The following is a 26,079-nucleotide window of genomic DNA, read 5'->3' as shown; positions in this document are numbered from 1 at the left end:
CGCTTGCTGGGGGACCTTGGGCCAGTTACAGACTCTCAACCTAGCCTACCTAACAGGGTTGTTGTGAGGGTAAAATGGAGAGAACAATGTGAGCCACCTTGGGTCCTCATTGGGGAGAAAAGCTGTGTACAAATGAAGCAAATAAATAAATATGTAAACGCATATATTAATCCAAATTTTAAAATCAAGTTATGTTTACCTGATTCGCTGTACTGATCAAATTAAAACCAAAGCTAAAGCTCTTGTTTCTATTTCTCCTTTCATACAGTAGAAAAGATACTTCAATCACCAATCTGATATGGAAGTAACATGTGAATTAAGTGAAAAAAGTAATGCAAGTGACACTAAAGAGCATGACAGTGAAAATGAGGTGCCACTGTAACCTCTGCAGAAGAGTGTTCAATTCTATTGAGTACGTGGACAACCACATTTACCACATTACATGTATAGTTCTTTGGATGTCCTTGCTGTAGCGTAGTGGTTAAGTGGTTGGGCTGGGAATCAACCCTCTGTTGGTTCAAATCCCACTACTGTCATGAATGCAATAGGTAGCGCTGGGTAAGCTGCTCCTCTCGGCCCTAGTTCCCCAGCTATATTGTGGGGATAATTATAATACTGACTGTTCACTGTTCACTGTTCTGAGTGGAGCACTAATCATAATCAGTACCTTCCATATTTTCATAATCAATACCTTCCATTATTTTCTTAAATTTAAGCAACTTAAGCTCTGTCATCTTTACATTTTTAGAATTATTATTCAAATAAAAATAATTTCCACATAACATTTTAAATTATTTGACTGTAACATTTAACCCACGCGTGATTTTTTTTCTTTACATGCTAAATCAAATCACATTTTCTTTAGGACACTCAAAGATTTAACATTTGAATTTTTCCAGAAAATCCAGACTAGTTACAAAGGGCGTGGGGAGATGAGAGAAAGCAGGAGAGTGTAGAGGTATATCTACAAAAGCAATGAGAACACAGCTTTGTTTTACTCACCCATTGGATTTTTTTCAATTTTTTAAACAGATAAATTGCAAATTTGGAGGAAGCACTGAAAAATATTCCTATGAAATATTCACTCTTTTGGAATTAGTGAAATGCTGCTGAAGATTTTACTCACTCAGAATATATAAAAGATAGCTATATAATACTATCTATAGCGTTAGATAATAATAATTTGTGTGTATACAGGAGACATGCACAACATTTGGTCACAATGAATATGCTATACAGTATTCAATATGCTAAAAGTACATTTTTAATGTAATGCATTTTAACTCTGTATCCAAATATGCTTTTAGCCCTATTATGACTGTTTCTGTTCAAACACCATACCTTTTTCTTTACTATAAATTTTGTATTTTCTATAGTCCACATTTATTTTTCCTATCTTTCAAATGACAAAAACTAAGATACATGTGCTAAAGTGGAAGAGGGTGCAGCAGCAGTTTGCCTTTAATATTGGGTATATTTGCAATTTTGCTTGTAGAAAATGAATGTATTTATATTTTTACATTTCATGAATACACATTACTGGTCCAAGGTAACCCAGTGAGTTGCCACGGCACAATGGGATTCAAACCTGGGTCTCCCAGATTCTAACCTGAAACTCTAACCACTATTCTTGTTTCTTTTCAAATGATCTATTGGAACAGTTCAGAAAGACACCTTCAAGTGCAAGTCAATAGCCTAAATCAAGTAGTTGAAACTGTGCAGCTCAACAAAGTGCCAGCTTGAACTTGGTTTTGTCCTCTTCCTCAAGAGATGCAGTCAGCTTCACTCATTCCATAAAGTCTGTTCATTCTCTCATTCTCATCCAGGAAGCAATGCATTAAGACCAACAGCCTATCGAGATCGTTTGAAAAGAAACAAGAACACATTACAATGATATATGGACTGTAATGAGTTTAGCTACTTGTAATCATCAGATTGAGGCTGTGGAACTGGAACACATTTAACCAGGAAACAGAAGTGAATGAAATGTTTTGAATTGTGTTGTTGTCACACTGAAAATGGATAGAATGAAATGTTTATTTCTGTTACAACCATTAGTATACTGTGAATTTTGCTCCTAGCACTTTTAGTAAATACTATAAAGTACGTTACATTGTTATTTTACACCATTTGACTTTTCTAAGGTTTACAGAAAGATCCATCTTGTCTGTTCGCAGCCCCAATCTGGATTTAAGTAACTACAGATTTGGCCATGTTGAGAATTAGATATACTGACAAGAGGGGGGCCTGCAAGGACTTGCAGAGATGCATCTCATTCCCCCCCTCCCTCACTACCTCCCATGAAAGTCCCCATGATGTTTCCCCCTTTTCCTGCTTACTTTTCTCCTTTTCTCTCACCTTCCCCACACTATTTCCTCTTTTCCTCTTCCTAGCAACCCCCATTTCCTCATCTTTTAGCACTTCCTTCTCTCCTTCTCACACACCCACCAACCTATTATCTGCCCCCATCCTCAGCTGCATTCATTATAAGCCAAAGCAGCTTGTATCATTCTTTCCCCCTCCATTTTAACCTCACAACACTCTTGACCTAGGTTAGGCTTAGAATATGTGACTAATCCAAGATGACACCCTGAATTTCTATGGCAGAGTAAAGACTGAAGCTGGGTCTCCCAGATCCTAAGATGAAATGCTAACTAAAACACCACATCGGCTTTCATGGGGGCAGCTGCCGTTGAATAGTAGCAAGCAGCCAGGACTAGGTGAGTCAAGCAAGTTACATGGTAGCAAGTTGCCTGGTGGCTGGCTGCTGCTGGGCCTAGCCCTGAGAAGTCCTCCCTCAATGGCCCCTGAGGTCATCTTTCTTAAAACTATAAGCTCTTATTATTCAGGGTTTTTTTAAAAAAAACAAAACATTGTGCGTGCGAGCTCACGTGCTTGTTCAGCAAATGGAGGTTTTTCTTGCATTTGTAGAAATATCTGTCTTGTCTGTCTGTGGCCCCAATCTCCAGATTTAAGTATTCACAGATGGGGCTACGTTGAGACTAAGAAATATTGGTATTGGAGAAGATTGTTCTAACTGGAAGAAAATGATTACACCTTTGACTATTGCTCCAAAAACAACAATAAAAAACAGACTTCTCAAGACTTAGAATTAGTCGATCTTCAGAACGGCTTTCAGAAGTGAATGTAGTTCAGTTTAATTTTTCAAAATTAACTTGAACTTTTCCATGAGTATTTCAGGATGTTACCATTTTATAATATAAACCTTGACATGAGAATTTGCAACAAACAGATGACACTGGCAGGACAGAGATAAAACAGAAAATAGTAGAGCTGGCAAACTAGTCGTATGACTGTGGCTGTTTCCACATTGGTGGAAACGTGCCCTGAATTTGATACTGTTGGGGTTGTTTCCCCCTTCTTCACAGAATTGTCGTGCAGCTGTGTACCTCCCAGGGTTTCCCTGTCTTTTCTTTGATCTTTTCCAAAACTGTTTTGCTCCACAGTTTTGAGAAAGTTCTTGGCAAATCATACATAGTTATTGTGTGGATGGCAGTGTTGATTTTCCTGGTCCTGCCCATTTGGCAGCCAATTTCCCAGCAGCCATTTCCTCTCCTGCTACCCTTAGGGCTTTTTTTAGTCAGCAGTTGAATATTGTTTATAATGATAAAATAATCTGTATTGTTAGTATTAGTGAATTCCCAGCTTTTATTATTATTATTTTAAAGTCTCTAGCCTTTTTCATTGCAGAGATATGCCTCTCCCTTTATATTTCTGCAAAGAAAAGGGCTATACACATATAAAAAAAGAAAATCTGGGATTCAGAGAACTTGATATACAGATTATTTTATCATTATAACAGTATTCAATTGCTAATTTTTTTTAGCCCCAGAAGTGTGGAGTCATGGTGGTGGCCACTTCCAGGGGCCTGGCAGTGAAAGCACTGGGAAACTTGCCATGTGCAATCTCCATTGCCAATGATCTGTACTGGGAGCATGATCCCCATGTTGAAAACACATGTATTCTTGTGGAGGGGGAGCACAATAGATTTATTTCTTCCTTACATAATTTTTCCGTCACCTTCAACCCAGCTACGTATTATCCAAAAACTTTAAGAAGATATTCTTGTGAACTACTTGCAAGTTCTTAAAGAGATTTTGGAAACTGCTTAAGAATCCAGAAAAGTATGCCAGTAAGGTACAAGCAATAATGAGTACCCTCTAGCCATAGTTAGACCTTTCTTCAAGTTCAATTTATTTCACTGGAGAAAAGCATCTGCTCAACTCTTATAGAAATCCACAAAATATAAATACACTTGACTTTCTCTACATCATGGATCTAACTGCTGGAAACAAATACTGGACATGCAGTAACAATATTTGTTTTACAGCAAGTATTAGCCAATAGCTAGAATTGAACAGCTACACTGTACGTTAGTGTTGTTTTCTGATCAACAAGGGTCGTCAGCAATATATTGTGGGAGGTGGGGTGGGGGGACCAGCGCTGCCAGGTGAAGAATGCCATCTTCTTATATCATGACAAAGAACTCAGGTTTTTGTTCAGAATTTCTCACAGTTCTGGAACTAATTGGTTCATGTGACTTTTCCCCTCTTGCCTGGAGGAATTATGGCTGCTCTATTAAAGCTGAAACTTGGCTGAGCAACCAGTAATTAGCTCATTTTCAGATAAAAGTATATGTATAAGATTTACAAATAAACACTCCAGTATAACCTGAACCACTTACTTCACAGCAGTCTATGGCAGTATTATATAAAGATGTGCATTTCAGCAACGAACACACAGTAATCTCATGCTGTGATTAAAGTATATCTATTAGAAGTTCTCTACCATAAAGGATCCTTGGTTCAAATTTCCACAAACCTAGAAATTACATTGTGCATAATACTTTGAAACCGGGTGCTGATTTTACTTGCACATATGGGGATTATTTTTCGTTTAAACTGTTGTGCGAGACTCAGAAATAAGAATATATAGTGTCCTTTATTTAAGTGTGAACACGAGGAATTTACCACAGCACACTTGCATGGGTGAAAACACAACAGGCATGAGCTCTGAAAAGCATGCAGTAATCACATGCATTTTTAATTTCTGACAGGAAGCTAAGTTTCCACTATCACTATTCTGTGGGTCTTTCACATTATTTGATAGCAATAGCTTTCTAAATTTTCCATATTCCATATACTACATAACGAGTATTTTCATTTGGCTACAATCATTCAAATCTTTTCAACAAGAACCTGAGTATTTATTCAATTTGCTGGTGGCATATTGCACAATGATGAAGTCACCTTTTATGAACACTTAGTGGCTAGAAACACTTACTGGCTAGAGTACCAATCATGTCACTAAAGTTAGCAAATCACTACACTGAGTTATAAGTAAACATTTTATTTATCTTAAAATTTAAGGTCATTCCTGTAATAAAAATATCATTTACTTTCTACTTGTGTACACAATTGGACCGTTTCTCCATACTTCCTTTTCTAGTGACACACTACACTGACCACAGGAATCAAAGGGCAAAGGTGATGTAATATAATAGATTACCTTTTACCCTAGGAGGATTCAGTTCTGAGAGAAGTTAAACGAGGATACAAATCTGTGAATTTAATCTGTAATCTGTGAATTAACATTTCACAGATGAATGTGATCCTACAGACTGGAAGTAAGAAATTTTCCAGTCAGAAACATTCTGCCCCAGCCAGGCACTTCAACATTCACACACTCTTAAGGTTGTCTTGTAACAATTCCAGAACAGTTTCTATTACCTGGAGAGCCTGTTTGGTGTAGTTGTTAAGAATGCAGGACTCTTATCTGAAGAACCAGGTTTGATTCCTCACTCCTCCACTTGAAGCCAGCTGGGTGACCTTGGGTCAGTCACAGATTCTAGGCGCTCTCTCAGCCCTACCCACCTCACAGGGTGATTGTTGTGGGGATAATAATATACTTTGTAAACAGCTCTGAGTAGACATTAAGTTGTCCCGAAGGGCAGTAAATAAATCGAATGTTGTTGTTGTTGTTGTTATACCTCATCCTTTCTTTATTCTTCACCACAACCAGAGTGTCCATTCTGTTCTTATATTTTGCTATTTCCTTGCACAACATATTCTTCAGTGTATGAATATGAAAGCATCAAGCCAGAGTAAAACAGTAGGCCTTTGTGCAGAGTTATGGAGTAAGCGCTTTGTACCGTTAAGACTTGTTTCATTGGATTGCATTCTACCAGTTTTCTACTGGCAAAAAAGGCAGAAGGGGGCCTTTTTTACTACCAAACAAGCTATGCTAAGAATCACTGAACCCATCTGGACAAAATTAACTGAGGACAGGGGCTGCACTGAGGAGGGGGAACCAGCGAAACCAAATAGAAATGCTGGCAGAATCTTTATTTTTTTACTGCTTCTGGGAAGCACCTTACTATTGACAACAAAATGCTGCACTAGATGGCATCAATTGTAGTAAACTTACTCTAGCCCAGGGTCTCACACCACACCAGACAAAATACACTCGAATTACATGGGTAATTTGAGTGTATTTTGTAATTTGAGTGTATTTGAGTGTATTTTGTAATTTGAGTGTATTTGAGTGTAATTCGAGTGCATTTTGTCTCATGTGGTTTGACCCTGGGAGACTTCCCTGTTGGGACAATCAAGGATGAGATCAGGAGACAGGCTTGGGTGCTTACTTCATCCATCTCACAGAACAGTCACTCCCCTCTCCAAAACACATCAGACAAAATGGTCATCATGCTACACCATCATAGTCAACAGCAGCACATTTTCTGAAATGAGCCACTGAGTGATATAAATGTTGTTATCTGACTATACCCTACCCTATACCCTATCCTAAGAGCCCCATGGTGCAGAGTGGTAAGCTGCAATACTGCAGTCCAAGCTCTGCTCACGACCTGGGTTTGATCCCGGCGGAAGCCAGGGTCAGGTAGCCATTTCAAGGTTGACTCAGCCTTCCATCCTTCTGAGGTCGGTAAAATGAGTACCCAGGTTCCCTGGGGGTAAAGTGTAGATGACTGGGGAAGGCAATGGCAAACCACCCCGTAAAAGTCTGCCAAGAAAACGTCATGATGCGACGTCCCCCCATGGGTCAGTAATGACTTGGTGCTTGCACAGGGGACTACCTTTACCTTTTTTAAACCTCTGACTATACAGTTAACAGCAGACTCTGATGCTTCTTAGCAAAGAGGAACCTGAAGAAAAGGGCACACACCCTCCTCCTCCTCCCAGGATGAAAGAATACCACCAGAGGAAGGATGGGCCTGCGTTGCTGTGGACTTGAGCATTCCATCCCACAGACAAACATCAATAATATTTTCCTTTTTAAATGCCAGAGTCATCAAAATGCCTGCTGCGGTTCCCGAAATAAATTAATATAGATGCTAGACAAGATATGAGCTCTCTTCATTACCAATATGGTTTTCATTTATCTTAACTGGCTGAAGAAGAAGAGCGCATCTCTAATTTTCCCATGTTTGCCTGTCCGCTTTACAGGTAAGTTGTCTGAGACTGAAATACATGCTTAATTTATACCCCACCTCTCTCCCCAGTTTGGATGCAAAACAGCTTACGTTGTTCCCCTCTCCTCCATTTTATCCTCACAACCACCCTGGGAATAAGGATAGGCTGAGAATGTGTGAGTGGCCCAAGGGCTCCCAGGACAAAAAAAAAAAAAAAACCCATGCAATACTTTTTTATTAGAGCCAACCAAAATGACTCAAAACATTGTGCATTTTAGTTGGCCCTAATAAAAAGCTATTACATGGATTTGTTTTCTTGTTCTGGATTTTATGTCGGCCAATACAGCAGTTTGCAACTTTCCCACTACTTTACAGTTACTCAAGACCACCGAGCAAGCTTCCATGGCAGAATGGGGATTCGAACCTGGGCCTCCCAGATCCTAGTCTGACATTCTAACCACTACACCACACTAGCTCTGACAGGACTTCATTTTCTTAACTGTAATTAAACACAAAAATTCCTGGTTTTATATAAAATCAGACTTCACACCAAGGAACTCTTGCATAAGTATGTAAGAATTCAAGTGTGCCACTAACATGATATATACAGGTATGTCACAACAATCTCTCTGAACTTTCATCTACTTTCTTGATGCCTTTAAATTCAGAAACAGTATGACTCAGGCAGTGCAGCAACATAAAGTACCTCCTTTAACATTTCAGTGGGACAAAGGTCGGTAAGCCTCAGCTTGCCGTACTATTTTATCACCTACAACTGACATAATGATAACGCCAGGCATGATCATCTGAGCTTCTATAACATGTGGCACAATATTCTGAGGCCAAAAAAAGTTGCCAAATGCAGGCACTCACAAATCAACTATCTTCTCCCTTCTGACAAAGACAACACTGACAGCCTGTTTCCTGGGCTCTCTTATTTGTGCTGCAGTTTACAAACGTAAGATACAGCTGGCTGTCACTGACACGTTTGACTGATCTTCTCAAATAAGAACTTCCTAGAGGTCCTTGAGGAGAGGGTCAGGATCCATTTTCACATGTGCTGAGGTATGCAGAAAAGTTTAGGGATCTCTTTGCTTTCTTCAAAATTCAGCACAGACTGGAGAATCTATGCCTCTGCTCCAAACCTCACTGTACATGCTGGAGGATTTGAGGATGGGGAAGCACTTGATGGCAAGTACAAATAGAACCTGGCTAGTAAACATGATACTTGTGGACTACTGGTCCAATGCACTATTATAATAAAAACAGCAAACAGTTTCCAAGTAAGGCATCACTCAGGTGGACTGGAGAGACAAAACTATTTTTCATCTCAAACACCAACCAGTTAGGATGGGGATTGGGCAGTGGTAGGGATCATAGGCGCCTAAAAACACTGTGACCTATGAGCCATCTTTCCACATCTTGCTTCCATTAAACTCTTCAGAAGTTCCAACACTGTACTTGATGTCCAGCTCCACCAATCTGTGTTAAGAGGACACTCAACTCTGCACTAAGTCCTACTGCCATGTACCTTTCTGTTCTATCACATGCCAGAATATCTCTCCTGCTATTTTCCTAACTCAAAGAATTATGTCATCTAAACCTTTTTCCCCATGGGTCATCATCACTGCCGATGGCACAGACCGTCACCCTCCATAACACAGGCAGATTCCATAATTCATTCTGCTATGCTCCAATGCCACTCCCCTATACATTCTACATTCCATGACACTCATGCTACTAATTTAAAGGGAATGGTGTAGCAGTGAGACTGATGGGGCTGCACACAACGTAAGTAATTGTAAAATATTTCATGTACCTCCTCCATCATAAACCAGTACAAAGTAAAATGAACTGACTTGGTTTAGATGTAGTAACAGATGGTCTGCCACTACAAGACTGAGCAGTGAAGGAACCCAATGTTCACTCATTCAATTCCGATGATAACTGGTTATTCCCAGCAAACTCTGGTTTCAAGCTTGTTTATATAATAAGCCATTATGTCTGAACAAAACCACTGACAAAGGAATGAACAGCAGCAACCACTGTTTGTTGCTGAGCTAGCCTTTTACAATATTGAGACTTGTTGGGGATCCGCTGCCAAGGGAGCTGCTTCCATCAAGGGCTGGGCTTTCCATCTGCCCGGCCCCGCCCCTTGTTGCTCCAGCCTACAAAGGTTGTTGTAGCCTGCACTGCTGCTACTGCTGCTGCCAAGGGAGCTGCTTCCGTCAAGGGCTGGGCTTTCCATCGGCCTGGCCCCGCCCCTTGTTGCTCCAGCCTACAAAGGTTGTTGTAGCCTGCACTGCTGCTGCTGTCGCTGCCAAGGGAGCTGTGCTTCCATCAAGGGCTGGGCTTTCCATCGGCCTGGCCCCGCCCCTTCTTGCTCCAGCCTACAAAGGTTGTTGTAGCCTGCACTGCTGCTGCTGTCGCTGCCAAGGGAGCTGCTTCCATCAAGGGCTGGGCTTTCCATCTGCCCGGCCCCGCCCCTTCTTGCTCCAGCCTATAAGACTGCTGCTAGGGGACTGCTCGCCTTGTTACTGTTTATTGTTTTTATACTATGTGTGTTAGTTATTGTAGTCTACGTTGTTAATTTGGTAGGGTATTGGGGTTCTGTGTATGTTTGATAGCTTAGTCTGTGATAGTGGGTGGGCTGTTGATTTTGTGAGGGTGGTGGGTTAGCACTATGATCATTGGTGAGGAGGCCGGCTTGGGGTCGGGGATCCCAGTGATCTGGGGACGTGGGAGGTATTGGTGGTGGGAGCAGATTATGGAAGGGAAGGGCATTGAGACATGGTAGGGCTCGGTGCCCTTCCAATCTGCGTCCCATCCCAAAATATACCTGTTGTGAGGCTAGGATATTAAACCACTCTCCGACCCTGGCAATGCCACGCTGCAAGATTATCTTGCAGCATTGAATGTGGACCTGGCTTGCGTGACCAAGACATGGGTGAGGGAGGGTGAGACGGTTGCTTTGAAAGAACTAGCCCCCCCAGGTAATACGGTCCTCCACCAGTCCCGGACAAGTGGTCGGGGAGGAGGCGTGGCTTTGCTCATTCGGGAGTCTTTCTCCTTCAGACCACTCCCTCCCCCCCAAAAATTACTGGCATTGATTGTGTGGTCCTAGCGTTGGACGCTGAGGAGAGGTTGGCAATATGCGTGGTGTACCGACCGCCTACTGCACCTGCATCTTCCCTGTCTGGTCTCTTGGAGGCGGTGGCCAGCTGGGACTTGGAATTCCCGCAACTTTTGGTTCTCGGGGATTTCAACGTCCATGCTGACGATGATGCCTCCATGCAGGCCATTGTCCTGGTGTCTTCCATGGCGGCCCTAGGACTCTCCCAGTTTGTTTCGGCTCCCACGCATCAAGCAGGTCACACGCTGGATTTGATTTTTGGGGCGGGGATGATGGTGGTCCTGGATGCCTATGATGCAGTGCCATGGTCAGATCACTTTGTTCTGAAGGCTCGTCTGAGCATGCCGTTCCTTTCCCGGGTGGGTGGTGAGCGGATTTACGCTAGCCCGCAGAGGCTTATGGATCCAATTGGTTTCCAGGCAGCTCTGCGGGATCCAATGCACCCTGGCAGTACGTTAGATGAGCTGGTGGATGATTGGCATGGCCGTCTTTCCGAAGCCATCGACGCTATTGCCCCCTGCCGTCCTCTCCGAGCCCGCAAACGGGTAGCTCCTTGGTTTACCGAGGAGCTTCGCCAGATGAAGCGGTCTCTGAGACGACTAGAGCGAGTGTGGAGGCGGGGGCACGATGAAGAGGCAAGAACATCTTATAGGACGTTTATGAAAGCCTATGAGGCGGCAGTGAAAGCAGCAAAGAGGGATTTCTTTGCTGCTTCCATTGCATCCGCTAGCTCACGCCCGGCTCAATTGTTTCGAACAGTTCGGTCCTTGGTCTCCCTCTCTCAGGGAGACCACCAAATTCTTAATTCAACTATAGGCTGTGAGGCTTTTGCGAGCTATTTTGCGGGTAAAATCTTGTCCCTTCGCCGTGGCCTGCCATCCACTGTTGATACAGTAAGGGAACTGGAGACCCCTTGGCCGTCTTCTGGGTCCGTATTAGACCATTTCAGGCTGCTCTCTCAGGACGATGTTGACAGGATCCTGCAGGGGATGAGGCCAACCACCTGTCCTCTGGACCCCTGCCCATCCTGGCTGGTGAAGGCCAGCTTGGAGGGGCTACAGGACCATTTGGAGGCCATTGTTAACATCTCCCTGAGCTCTGGGGTTTTTCCAGGAGCGTTAAAGGAGGCAGTAGTGCGGCCCCTCCTGAAAAAAACATCTTTGGACCCCACCAACCCGTCCAGTTACTGCCCAGTGTCAAACCTCCCGTTCCTGGGCAAGGTGATTGAGCGGGCGGTGGCAGTACAACTGCAGGAATTCCTGAATGATGCTCTAGTCCTGGACCCATTCCAATCTGGCTTCCGTCCTAGCCATGGGACGGAGACAGCCTTGGTTGCCCTCACAGATGACCTTCGCAGGCGTCTGGATCGAGGCGGGTCAGCGCTGCTTGTGTTACTTGATCTCACAGCAGCGTTTGACACAGTTGACTATGATTTGTTGGCCAGCCGCCTTGCCAACGTGCGGATTAGGGGGACAGCCTTACAGTGGCTGGTCTCCTTTCTCCAGGGTCGGGGACAGAGGGTGGCGCTCGGGGGAGATCTATTGCCCCGTCACCCTTTGGTGTGCGGGGTTCCCCAAGGGGCGATACTCTCCCCGATGTTATTTAACATCTATTTATTATTTATTATTTATTTAATTACATTTTTAGACCGCCCTCCCCGTCAGACGGGCTCAGGGCAGTTTGACAACAAATTAAAAACAGTAAAAACATTATAAAAACATTAAAACATCATATAAAAACCCATTAAAATTGGCGGGTGTAGAATATTAAATATTAAAATGCAGCATTGTCCTGCATGGGTGGTGGAGGGTCTTCAGTGGTATGGCCAGCGAGAGGACAGCCTAGCCCCCACCAAATGCCCGACGGAAAGATAACAAATCCTGCCGGGCCTTAGTTCCCTCAGACAGAGAGTTCCACCAGGTCGGATCCAGAACTGAGAAGGCCCTGGCTCTGGTAGAGGCCAGGCAGACCTCCCTGGGGCCAGGGACCATCAGCAAGTTCTTAGTGGCTGATCGAAGCGACCCCCGGGGAACATATGGGGAGAGGCGGTCCCGAAGGTATGCTGGGCCCAGTCCGCATAGGGCTTTATAGGTCAACACCAAAACCTTGAACCGGACCCGGTACTCAACCGGTAACCAGTGCAGCTGACGGAGGATAAGTGTTACATGAGCCATAACTGGTGCTCCGGCAACCACCCGTGCAGCTGCATTCTGAACCAGCTGCAGTTTCCGGATCAAGCCCAAGGGAAGCCCTGCGTAGAGTGAGTTGCAGTAGTCTAATCTGGAGGTGACCGTTGCCTGGATCACTGTTGTGAGGTCATGGGTCGATAGGTAGGGGACAAGTTGTCGAGCCTGTCTTAGATAGAAGAAAGAGGATCTAACAACCGCTGCAACCTGTGCCTCCATAGACAAGGAAGCATCCAGGACCACCCCCAGGCTCCTCACTCTCGACACCGGCGTAAGTAGCGGTCCGTCGAGAGCAGGGAGCCGGAGTCCCACACCCATGGACCCTAGACCCACATGCAGGACCTCCGTCTTCAAGGGATTCAATCTCAGCCGACTCTGCTTCAACCATCCAGTCACAGCTCCGAAGGCATGTTCCAGGACATCTGGGGCAGAGCCAGGCCGTCCGTCCATCATCAGATACAATTGGGTGTCATCTGCATATTGATGGCACCCAAGTCCGAAACTCCGTACCAGCTGGGCGAGGGGGCGCATATATACATTAAATAGCAGAGGGGAAAGTATTGCCCCTTGAGGGACACCGCACACCAACGGGTGGCGGGATGACAACTTCTCCCCTAGTGCCACCCTCTGTCCCCGACCGTGGAGAAAAGAGACAAACCACTGCAGAGCTGTCCCTCGAATCCCCACATCGGCAAGGCGGTGGACCAACAGGTCATGATCGACCGTGTCGAATGCTACTGATAGATCTAATAATATCAGCAGTGCCGACCTGCCTTGGTCCAGCTGTCTATGGAGATCGTCCATCAAGGCGACCAGCAATGTCTCCGTCCCATGTCCCGGACGGAAGCCCGACTGGAAAGGATCTAGGGATGAGGAATCATTCAGGAAGACCTGCAGCTTCTCTATCACCGCCCGCTCAATCACCTTACCCAGGAACGGGAGGTTCAAAACTGGGCGGTAACTGACCGGGTCGGTAGGATCCAAAGATGGTTTTTTCAGGAGAGGCCTAACCACAGCTTCCTTCAACGCTTCTGGGAAGATCCCAGAGCTCAGAGACATGTTGACAATGGCCTCCAGGACATCCTGTAGCCCATCTACGCTGGCCTTCACCAGCCACGAAGGGCACGGGTCCAAGGAGCATGTGGTAGGCCTAACTGCTCGCAGGATCCTGTCAATCTCATCCCCAGAGAGCGGACTGAAATGGTCTAATATCATCCCAGAAGGTGGCCAAGGGGCCTCCAGTTCGCACACTGTATCAACTGTGGCTGGGAGATCACGGCAGAGAGACAAGATTTTATCAGCAAAAAAGCTCCCAAAAACCTCACAGCTAATATCCGAATTTAAATTTTGACGGTCCCCTCCCGATAAGGAGACCAAAGACCGAACCACATTAAACAGTTTTGCTGGGCGTGAGCTAGCTGATGCAATGGAGGCTGCATAGAACTCTTTCTTTGTAGCCTTCACTGCCATCTCATAGGCCTTCATAAATGTCCTATAAGATGCTCTTGCCTCTTCGTCACAAGTCCGCCGCCACACTCGCTCTAGCTGTCTCAGCTCCCGCTTCTTCCGACGTAGCTCCTCTGTATACCAGGGAGCTAGTTTGGTACGGGGGCGGAGAGGGCGACGGGGGGCGATTTCATCGATGGCTTCGGAAAGACGGACTTGCCAGTCTTCCACCAGCTCATCCAATGAGCCACCAGGGAGCATCGGATTCCGCAGAGCATTCTGGAAACCAATTGGATCCATAAGTCTCCGCGGGCGAGCATAAATAAGCTCACCGCCCTTGCAGGGGGGAGGTGGGATATCCAGCCGAGCCTTCAGGACCACGTGGTCTGACCATGGCACCAACTCAGTTGTTTCTAGCACCACATCCATCCCCATCCCAAAGATCAAATCCAGCGTGTGGCCTGCTTGATGTGTAGGGGCCGAAACAATCTGGGAAAGTCCAAGTGCAGCCATGGAGGACACCAGGTCTACAGCCTGACTAGAGGTGTCATCGTCAGCATGGACGTTGAAATCACCCAATACCAATAGTTTTGAGTGTTCCAAGGCCCATCCAGCCGCCACCTCTAGCAGATGTGGCAGGGCATCTGCTGGTGCGCTGGGCGGCCGGTACACCACACAGATGGCCAAACTTTCCTCGGCACCCCACACTAGACCTACACTGTCAATGCCGGAGATCTCTGGGATGGGGAGCGGCCTGAAGGAGAAAGACTCCCCCCCCCCCCGGCCTCCCGTTCGGGACTGATGAAGGACTGAGAACCCAGGTGGGACTAGTTCATTCAGGGCAACCGTCTCACCCTCCCTCACCCAGGTCTCAGTCACGCATACCAGGTCAACATCATTTGCCACAAAATAATCGTGCAATGTTCTGGTCTTGTTATTTATGGACCTGGCATTACACAACATCAGTGTCGAAGGGGGGCTATATTTCCTAGTTCCACACTCAACATGCCTCGGGGTGGGATGCAGGTTAGAAGGATATCGAGCCTCACCATATCTCTGTGTCCTTCTCATCCTTCCCTGGGTCCCACCGCCATACCTCCATCGTCCCCAGAGGACCGGGATCTCTGGCCCCATGCTGACCACTCTCCACATCCACCACCCTGCTGCTCACACCGCTTGTCCAAGCTACTAGCTCTCTTCAATTGCAATGCTAATCACAATATACAAACATTAATCAGTGGGGAGTGCCCTATCAAAAAATAATAATAATAATAAAGATCCAGACCAATGCTTCTCTGCCCATCAATACTCTTATGTCTGGGTTTTGAACCACAGCCACATTTAATACTATGGGTGGAACTACAATACCCCCCAGCCAATATCCTTTCCCACCCAACAAGTTTTACATCAATTCAATTCCCTACCCAATCATACCCACGACTATATATATATATATTTTCTAAGTTTGCAATATTAAATTAAGGCCGCTATACAAGGAGTATGACCTATAATATATAAAGCAATCAGCAATTAGTTGCTGTGTGCCAGTGGCTTCCCAGCACTCAATAATTCTTCTTATAGATGGGTCTAAAACCTTAAACAGTTCAATAGCTCTGCAACCCTCCCCCCCCCCCCAGTTCTTCAACAAGTCTGATAATAAAGTGCTTTGCACAGTCCCATTCAAGTCTAACTCTCAGGAGTCTCCAGTAGTTCTTTTAGGGCTTCAGTGTCTCCGGCAACCTTCAAAGGCCTCGGCCCCTGGATATTTCCTGGATGCCTTCGGCCCTCCTCGGCAGTTCTCGGGCACCTTCGAAACTCCAGGCCCTGCCCCCGCAGGCAGGCACCGTCAGCCACTCTGCAGACCTCCTGATAGCAGGCAGTAGCTCTCTCTCCAGCTTCAGCGTCTTATTTGAGGAGGTCCCCTGCAGCACAGCGTTTTCAACTCACCTCGGCTCACCAGCTCACATCAAAGGCGGCTGGTGGGTAAAGCTTTACGGTCTTTCTACTGATGTTTATTCGACCTTCCAAGCTGTGCCGGGACTCTTCCTCTCACCTCTCACCTCCTGGTTCAGATGTTATTTTCCATTGCAAATTAGTAGCTCTGTTGTCCATGCCGAGCTGGTGTGAGCTCAGGCTCTCGACAGTTCCAGCAGCTTAAGTTGGATGTTATTTAGATGTTACTTAGGTGTTAATTAGGTGTTAATTGCTGCATCCACAGCAGGAGCTGTATCATTAGGCTCCCATCCGCGCCGCCTCACCCAGTTGGTGCGGAGGTTTGGGCTGGGTTGTCATCAATACGCGGATGACACCCAACTTTTTCTGTTGATGGATGGCCAGCCAGACACGGCCCCAGACAATCTGGCCAGAGCTTTGGAGGCTGTGACGGCATGGTTGAAACAGAGCAGGCTGAAATTGAACCCAGTGAAGACTGAGGTCCTGCAGCTGGGACGGGGGCTGCCAGATGTTGGGATCCAGCTCCCTGCCCTGGATGGGACACCACTGGCAATTTTGCCAGTGGTAAAGAGTTTGGGTGTGCTCCTGGATGGCTCCCTATCGATGGAGGCCCAGGTCACGGCGGTTGCCAAGTCTGCATTTTTCCATCTTCGTCAGATCAGGCAACTTGCCCCCTACCTGACGCCCCAGGACCTGGCTACAGTGATCCATGCAACGGTCACCTCCAGGCTAGATTACTGTAACTCACTCTACACTGGGCTACCCCTGGGCCTGATCCGGAAACTACAACTGGTCCAGAATGCGGCGGCACGGGTCCTGACTGGTATACCTTACCAGTCACACATCACACCTGTCCTGCGCCAGCTGCACTGGCTTCTGGTTGAATTCCGAATCAGGTTCAAAGTGTTGGTTCTTACCTTTAAAGCCCTGAGCGGGTTGGGACCAGCATATCTTTGGGACCGCCTCTCCCTATACATTCCCCGGAGATCGCTTCGATCAGCGAATAAATATTTACTTGTGGTCCTCGGCCCTAAGGAAGCCCGCCTCGCTTCAACCAGCGCCAGGGCCTTTTCAGTCCTGGCCCCAGCCTGGTGGAACACTCTGTCAATGGAAACCCGGGCCCAGCGGGACATATTATCATTCCGCCGGGCCTGTAAGACAGAGCTGTTCTGCCAGGCATTCGGTGATTGAAGGGGGCGGTGCCATGTTGGCCTCCCACCTTTGGGATGGGGGAGGGTTCTCCCCACCACTGCACTTTGTTAATTTGTTTTATTGTTTGTATATTGATTTTAGTTCTTGTTTTTATCGATTTTAACTGTTCACTGCCCAGAGCCCCTGGGGATGGGCGGTATACAAATTGAAATATAAAAATTAAAAAAAAAATATTAAAGGGTCTGGTAAAACTACCACACTTTAAATTTGACAGCCTAGTTTACTGAAGCTAGTGATAATGCTTAATAATTATTCTGACTAGATGGCGGAACACCCTGGAATGGTGTTCCAGCACCTTTTTAAAATACCCATGTGACTGAAAGGGGCCCAAAACAACCCAGATCAGGGCAATGCCGGGCGGGGTTCCCCCACCTGGCACCGGCCCGATCCTGGTCATTTTGGCCTTGATCCAGGCCATTTTGTCACTATTTTGGCCTTTTGGGGTCCATTTCAGGCCCAAAACTGCCAGGATTGGGTCCGATACAGCTATGTTCAGGCCTCTGCCTGACAAGGGAACACTCCCCCACCCGGCAGCAGTCCAATCCTGGCCATTTTGAGCCCCTTTCAGCCATTTTTGGCCCAATTCAGGCCCAAAATGGCCAGGATCAGGCCCAAAATGGCCAGGATTGGGTCAGAAACGGCCAGGACTGGGTCTCTGCCAAGTGGGGAAACACTCCCCTACCTGGCAGCGACCTGATCCTGGCCATTTTTGGCCTCTTTGGGCCATTTTGGGCCCCTTTGGGACCCAATTCAGGCCCAAAATGGCTAGGATTGGGCCCAAAATGGCCCAGATTAGGCCGTAAATAGCAAGGTTCAGGCCACTGTCAGGTGGGGGCATTTGGGCCCAAAGCGGCCCAGATCGTGCCGTAAATAGCGAGGTTCAGGCTGCTGCCGGGTGAGGGAGTGCTGTCCCATGCAGCAGCACCCTGTTTGAGGCTGATTCAGGTTGTTTTGGGCCCATTTTGGCCCAATTTGGGCCTGAAATGGTCCAGATCCGGCCACTACCAGGTGAGGGAATGCTCGCCCACAGCGGAGTGGCCCGTTCTGGGCCAAATTTCACCTTATCTGGGCCAAATCGCCCCCCCCCCCATGGAGCACAGGAGTGCTCCCGGGGCAGCCATGTCCTGCATGATGACATCACTTCCTGGAAGTGACATCATCATGCAGTCCTGGGAGCATGCACACATGCTACATGCATGTGCATGTTTTGACAGGCCCACCACCTCTTCCCAGGAGTTGCCCCGGGTGAGAGTTCCCCACCTCTTTCCCCAGAAAAAAAGTCCTGCATATCAGTCCCATTCTGCAGTCACTCAACTGGCTACCAAACAATTACCAGGCTCAATTCAAGGTCATGACTATCACAATCAAAGATCTTCATGGCCTTGCCCCCCTCGTATCTATGCAACTGTCTCTCTCTCTATGTTCCCCATGGCAGCTTCACTCATCTGAATAGGGCTTTCTGGAGATACTATCCTGCAATTGGACAAAATCAACCGCTGCTTGTACACGTGCTTTCGCTGTGGTTCCCTTACCATGGAATGACCTGCCTAAAGAGGTCAGGAAACCTCCCACTCTCCTGACTTACCACAAACTATGCAAAACTGAATTTCAGGTGGGCTTTCTACTCAGATTTTAGGACGGTATCATAAGAGATAACTTAGTAAAGGGCAGGGACTGTATAGTAGGCTTTTGGGTGCTGTCTGTTAATGTAAATATGCTCCTAAGTAGTCCGACATTGCTAAAGAGGTCATGTGTTTTATTCATTTATTTATGTCATTTATAGTCAGCCTTTCTCACAGAGGCTTAAGACGGATTACACAGTATGATTACACAGTATGAGTCAGTACTATCAATATCAGTTACCTTGAATTGTGCTCAGTAACTGATAAGAAGCCAATGGAGTGACTGTAGAATGGGAGTAATATTCGTGGTTATCCTAGCTCCTGATAATAGCCGAGCTGCAATGTTTTGCACCAACTGGAGTCTCCAAGCTGACTTAGAGGGGAGACCAATGTACAGTGAATTGCAGTAGCCAAGTCTCAATGTTACCATGGCATGGGTGGCCAGATCCGCTGTGTGAAGGTAGGAGGCCATCTTCCAGGCTAGGCTAAGTTTGGGGAAGTGGCCATAGCTCAGTTAATTGTACTGATTTACTCTGTATAATCTACCTTGAGCATCAGTGAGAAAGGTGGACAATAACATAAATTTAAAAAAATTAATTATATAAAGCATTTGCTTTGCATGCAAAAGGTCCCAGGTTCAATCCCCTGCATCTGCAGGTGCCATACAGATAATAGTGACAATAGTCTTAGTATTAAGGCAGTTCTGTGTTCATGTATGAGCTAAGCTACAAAAAACGAATTACACGAGGAGGAGCAGGTGAAGGGAATTGCAATGTTAGCCACCAAGCTGAGTTTTAAAAGAGATCAGAAGGCTTTGTCAATTTCCCCTCTCTACAGATGGCTGCTCAGAAGGTTTGTTTATTTCCTCTTTGCCTGTTAGAAGGGGAAGTGAAACTGACAGAGCCTTTGAGAGACAAAGAGGAAATTAATGAACCCTCTGAGCAGCCATCTCACTGGCTCTGTAGAGAGGGGAAATTGACAAAGCCTTCTGATCTTTTTTAAAATTCAGCTTTCCAGCTAACATGGAAACTCCCTTCACGTGCTCCTCCTCGTGTAATTCATCTCCTGTAGCTTGGCTCTATGTCTTACATATGTCACCACAACTAAGTCTGAGAACTGTTCATGAAAGGTGAAAGATGTAGAATAAAAGTCTGTTAACTTCTAATAGGATCTCCTTGTAACACTGGCCACTGAAGACTGAAAAGATGACTCAACAAGTTATATGAAAACCTGTCTTAGACTTTGTACTACGTTATACAAGTTGGAAAGATTTTGTTACTCTCAACCTGAGAATCGAGTTACAGTAAGCAAACTCAGGAACGGAAATAAAGCAATTTTAATGTATGTTAACATAACTATTAACTGTAATAGTAAAAATCAGTTCTACATAGATGCCTCGATACATCAGGTAAGTAGCCAAGTTGGTCTGCAGTAGAACAGCAGTTTTTGAGACTAGTGGCACCTTACAGACCAACAAGATTTTTAGGGTATAAGCTTTTCAGAGGAGGGAGTTTGATTCTAGAAAGCTTATACCCTGGAAATCTTGTTAATCTCTAAGGTGCCACTGAACTCCAATCCTGTTTATACTAAATGGTGATAAGTAATGGTGGCACATACACAGAATATGCAACTTTTGGAGTTGAAAAAATAAAGTCCAAGCTAAGCATGTTTTAAAAGAATGAGAAAGCATATTTAATTTTGCCACGAACTTAAAATTGAATAATTTGACAACAGTTATAACTGTCTCAGTTTTATGTTTATTTAGCAGATTGATCTTATCACAGTCATTTTTATTATTTATTATTTTTATTTATTATTTCAATTTATAAACTGCCCATCCTCAGGGGCTCTGGGTGGTGAACAACAGTTAAAATCAATAAGAACAAGAAAACAATAATTCTAAAATCAACATACAATAAGCAATAATAAAATAAATTAACCAAGTACATTAAAGTGCAATGGTGGGGAGAACCGCCACCCTCACCCCAAAAGTGGGAGGCCGACATGGCACTGCCTCCTTCAACCACCAAATGCCTGGTGGAACAGCTCTGTCTTACAGGCCCGGTGGAACGATAATATGTCTCACTGGGCCCGGGTCTCCATTGACAGAGTGTTCCACCAGGCTGGGGCCAGGACTGAAATGGCCCTAGCCCTGGTTGAAGCGAGGCGGGCTTCCTTTGGGCTGAGGGCCACCAGTAAACATTTATGCGCTGATCGAAGCAGTCTCCGGGGAACATACAGGGAGAGGCGGTCCCGAAGATATGCCGGTCCCAACCCACTCAGGACTTTAAAGGTAAGAACCAACACCTTGAACCTGATTCGTAATTCAACCGGAAGCCAGTGCAGCTGGCGCAGGACAGGTGTGATATGTGACTGGTAGGATATACCGGTCAGGATCCATGCTGCTGCATTCTGGACCAGTTGTAGTTTCCGGATCAGGCCTAGGGGTAGCCCAGCGTAGAGTGAGTTACAGTAATCTAGCCTGGAGGTGACCGTTGCATGGGTCACTGTAGCCAGGTCCTGGGGCATCAGGTAGGGGGCAAGTTGCCTGATCTGACGAAGATGGAAAAATGCAGACTTGGCAACTGCCATGACCTGGGCCTCCATCGATAGGGAGGCATCCAGGAACACACCCAGACTCTTTACCACTGGCAAAGTTGGAAGTCTATGTAGGCAAATTTTGGAAGTCTATGTAGGATTATAGCTGCTTCTTAAACTTAATTTTAGGATTAAAAATAATAATGAATAATTACAGTTTCATGCAAATCCTGATTCAGTATGTTGGAAGCATCACACTAGGTTCAATAGCACTTTCCCCCCTACCTGGAACTGTGCATTCCAAAGAATATTTACTTAAAATTTCACCTCAATGAAATTAATGTGACTTACTTTTGAGCAAACTTGATCAGGATTAGGGCATGGAAGAAATGTATTCTTGCATCTCTTTGAACTATAAATTTTACCACTCCTGATGTATGTTGTATCTCAGTTTGTACAACGTGCATTAACATTTATATAGCTATCACTCAAGAAAGACACTGGGTATGGAAAACTCTTCTTAGGAATTATGGATAACAAAACAAAAACATTGCAGCAAGATATGGGACTTCAACAATTCATAATAACCATTCATTTGAGAAATGTGGTGATGTACATGGAAAAACTCAGGGTTAAAGAGTTAAAGTTAGTGTTTCTTTCCCGGAGAAGGATACTATTGTATTTTGGTTAGATAAAATATTGGCCCATATCCTACTATACCACTTTGCAAAGTATGACGCCTTCCACTGGTAGAAGAGCCACTTAAGCAGGAAGAAGACTTCAAACTTTACTGGGTTGTTATAGTATAATACAGGACATTGCTCTTGTTTCACCAATAAGCAATACCTTCTGAAAGGTATTCTTACAGTGTATATATACATATAACATATATACACACACACATATATATGTATAAACATATACATATATATATAAGGCAATGCAACTACAGTTATGCAGTAACTTTAGAAAGCATGTGATCTTGCATAATATAAATTGTACAACTTTTTGCCCAAGCAGTATAGAAACCAACAATGACCATTGCCTCATCATTGCAGATTCTTACTTCACCTTGAACATACCGAAACAAACATTATCTTGGTTTAAGTCATCCCACCTTTTAGATCCACCACACTGATTAGATTTGTGCATAACTCAGAAACCATCTACGGTGTAGGTGATATGTATTCCATAATCACCAATGTCTCAGCTATCACCCCAAATCACAGCTGATAGCTTAACAGTCATATGGCAATTTATCAGAAGCGGCAATTTTTCAAACATCTCCTAGGTCAGATGATGTCAAAACTTTCGCAAAGACACATTTCAGACTATTCATCTTTAGCCAATGAAAATCCACTATCCATCCTTACAAATAGCCAGCCAAGATTATATATGCCTCCCACACCCAGCCTTTCAGCTCTAAATGCCTGGCTTTATCAGCCAGGTTTGTGATATTAGGAAACAGCAATTCTGCTTGAACAAATGTACACACCTTCTTATACACCTTCTCCTAAGAAGTCAAGTGCTGTTCTCTCTTTGAGAAACCTTGCCTCAAGCAATTCTGATGAATGAAATTATACAAAGAACCTGCCTCCCTTGTATTTTACAATGGCTAACAACAAACCGACTATAACTGTAGAGCAACACAAATGCCTATATAAAGCAGTTAATGTGACAGCGCTTCCTGCCCTTGAGAAAACGGATGAAAATGATCATAAAAGGGAACCTTTAGAGCGAGTTATGGTATCATTCAGAGAAAGGGTGCCACCCTGAATTACTTAATACACTCCTCAACTTAATATCAGGGCCATCATCTCTGTATTTTAAAGTAAGGTTTCTACTTCTTTAATAGGCACTTGACAAGAAGGAACTCGACATATGAAACTCTCTAAACTGCTGCATTTTACTTCAGCCATGTACTAAGTGGGTGTTTTTAGGCAAGCTACTAATATTCAACTTCAGCCCTTAAAATCAATAACTCTAACCTCCTGCATTAAGACTATTGCCATAGTTACTTAAGTAAAGTATTCAAATCTCATCACACACTAAAATGCAACATCAATAGCAAATATGGTTAACATGACCTCCTACCAAGGGGATCTCCTACATAGCTCAGAAACATCTCGTAATGTAGCATTACTGAAACAATGGCAATGTGCACGTGGACAGGAGTTTCACATAAGCCATTCTAAACTGTCTAAAGAAAGTGCAGGGCATAAATATATAAACCAAGTAACAGGTACGTGCACAGGAAGGCACACTTGTTGCATTGCCACCTGCCCTGCATGTAAAAGGGGTAACCTATGTAAGAGAAGGGGCTATAGTTCAGTAGCACAAGTTCTGCATACATAAAGTCCCAGTCCCCACACCAGGCATCACCACTCCAAAGAAAAGCAGATATTTGGACAGGCCTTTACACAAAAAATTGGGAAAGCCACAGCCAGTTAACACAAAATACTGGGCTAGACTGACTAAAGTCCTGATTTACTCTATAGAGTAAATCAGGACTTTAGTTAGTCTAGCCCATACTCCTCTATATTCACATATTCACAGAAATGCCACTCTTACCAAACCAGTGAAAATTTTATTTATTTAACATTATTAAATAATGTTTCTTTCTTAGTGAGACTGTAGGTAGATTTCACAGTGTGAGTCAGCATAGCCAACTTCAAAGACATTTCAACATACAATATAATAGGGTATATAAATGCAAATTTGCAGAGATTTAAAATTAACAAGAGTCCAATACAGAGTTGAAGAAACGTTAAAACAGACCATAAGCATTTCTGAGACTACCATATTAAACAACATAGAAACTATCCAGTAGGATCATACTTGCAGCAGAAGACAGTACATAGTAGTGGAGTCTAAAGCCCATATCCCTGTACATATCTCATATACAACTCTTTGAGACCATTTCCATACAGTACACGGGCTCCCTTCAGAAACTCTTTTGTTGCCCTTTTATTTGAAGGAGGATCTACCCGCCCCGCCTGCTTACAGGGCCCTTTACCCTTATATCAACCTACAACCTTTACTGCCAAGTAAACTGCCATCAGTTTTTGGCCTTGCCACAGTCAGCAGGGATTTTCGTCCCCCTCCCCGACCCCCCCCTCCCCGACCGCCTGCCGGCCCGACTAACTAACTAACCCTTGCTGAGCGGCCGCCTTCCTCCGCTTGCTGAGCAGGCAGAGAAGCGCGCAGGCGGCGGCAGTGGCCCCGGCCATGGTGGAGTAGCGCGCGGTGAGAAACTTGCTGTAGGCGGCCATGACGGCGGCGAAGCAGCAGCGAAGGCACCGGCAGGCGCAGCCAAAGCAACAGCAGCGGCCGACCGGGAATCAGGCTCGCCGCAGCGCGATGGATGCCGGGAAGAGAAGGGGCTGTCTGTCAGCTGAGATGGAAGACGGCGACGACGACGAAGATTCAGGCCCTGCCCTCGCCACAGGTCCGCCTTGTCCACGGCCCCGCCTCCTCCTCAAGCCACAGGCCTTTGGAGGGGAGGAAGTGGGAGGCTGCCGGAGGGATGTTTCTGCGTAGTAGTGGCGGGTTTTAGGAGTAGGAGAAGCGAGAAAGAATTTGTCCAGATTTTTAGCTTTAATTGGGGGGGGGGGGGGGAGAGAGAGAGAGAAGACGCGTGCTTAGGTACCAGAAGTTTAGAAAACATCACAATAACTCAAATCTGTAAGGATTCTCAGAAGAATGCCTCAGAGAGTTTCCTCTTGCTGCGTTCAAGGAGAAAGGCAGGCAATGGTGTTCCCAAATTAATTACCAGCTCTTGTTCCAGAGAATGAACTTAACAGTGCAGTCCTGGGAGCTTTAACTTTGGAAAGCTCATACCCTGGAAATCTAGTTGGTCTTTAGGTGATGTTAGACCCGAATTTTGTTCTAAACAGAGTTACAGTTCAGATAGCCTGCTCTGGCTTGGGAAATTCGTAGATGTTTGGGGTCAGTGTCTGGAGAAGGCAGATAGATCAGGATGGATAGCCATGTTTGTCTGTAGCAGTAAAAAGGAGCAAGAGTCCAGTCGCACCTATAAGACTAACAAAATTTGTGGTAGGGTATGAGCTTTCGTGAGTCTCATAGCTCACTTCTTCAGATACCTTCTGGAGAAGGCAGAGTTTGAAAAGGGAGAGGGAGTTCAGTGATGCTATAGAGTCCACCCCTTGAAACTGCTATTGTCTCCAGAGGATCTGATCTCTGCCCTCTGGAGATAAGTTGTAATTCCAGAAGTTCATGCTCCACTTTGAAAAAGCCATCTAAGCTCACTGACTTTTGAGAGAAGAGTGTAACTCTGTTTAGAATTACACTGCTTTTTCAGTTTGCTGGGCTTCTTTAATTCCAGATATTCTTGTTCTGTATATGGAAAATAACTGGTATTTGACTGTTAGTGAGTACACAGTGATCCAGAAGGCTTTACGATAGTTCCAAAGTTGTCAAGGATAATGTATGAAAACAGGAAGACTCTGGTGACCATTTCTGATATTTCATATATCACTATATTATTTTGAACACTCTTGCGGTTCATATTTCCTATTT

The 26,079-nt window shown here is 45.1% G+C and overlaps 1 protein-coding gene across 1 annotated transcript in view; it reads right to left on the bottom strand.

Annotated features, from left to right (window-relative positions):
* ABCD3 (ATP binding cassette subfamily D member 3) overlaps positions 1–24,953 on the bottom strand; it is a 55,206-nt gene extending 30,253 nt beyond the window's left edge. Inside the window, exon 1 of the mRNA XM_054980081.1 lies at positions 24,694–24,953. Within this exon, the coding sequence (XP_054836056.1) occupies positions 24,694–24,812 (119 nt within the window). The 5' untranslated portion in view covers positions 24,813–24,953. The remainder of the gene's footprint in view (positions 1–24,693) is intronic.
* Between the last annotated feature and the right edge of the window lie 1,126 nt (positions 24,954–26,079).

The sequence above is a fragment of the Eublepharis macularius genome, chromosome 5 (assembly GCF_028583425.1).
Source record: "Eublepharis macularius isolate TG4126 chromosome 5, MPM_Emac_v1.0, whole genome shotgun sequence".
In the NCBI taxonomy this organism is placed as follows: domain Eukaryota; kingdom Metazoa; phylum Chordata; class Lepidosauria; order Squamata; family Eublepharidae; genus Eublepharis; species Eublepharis macularius.
This window is presented reverse-complemented; position numbering and strand designations above follow the sequence as displayed.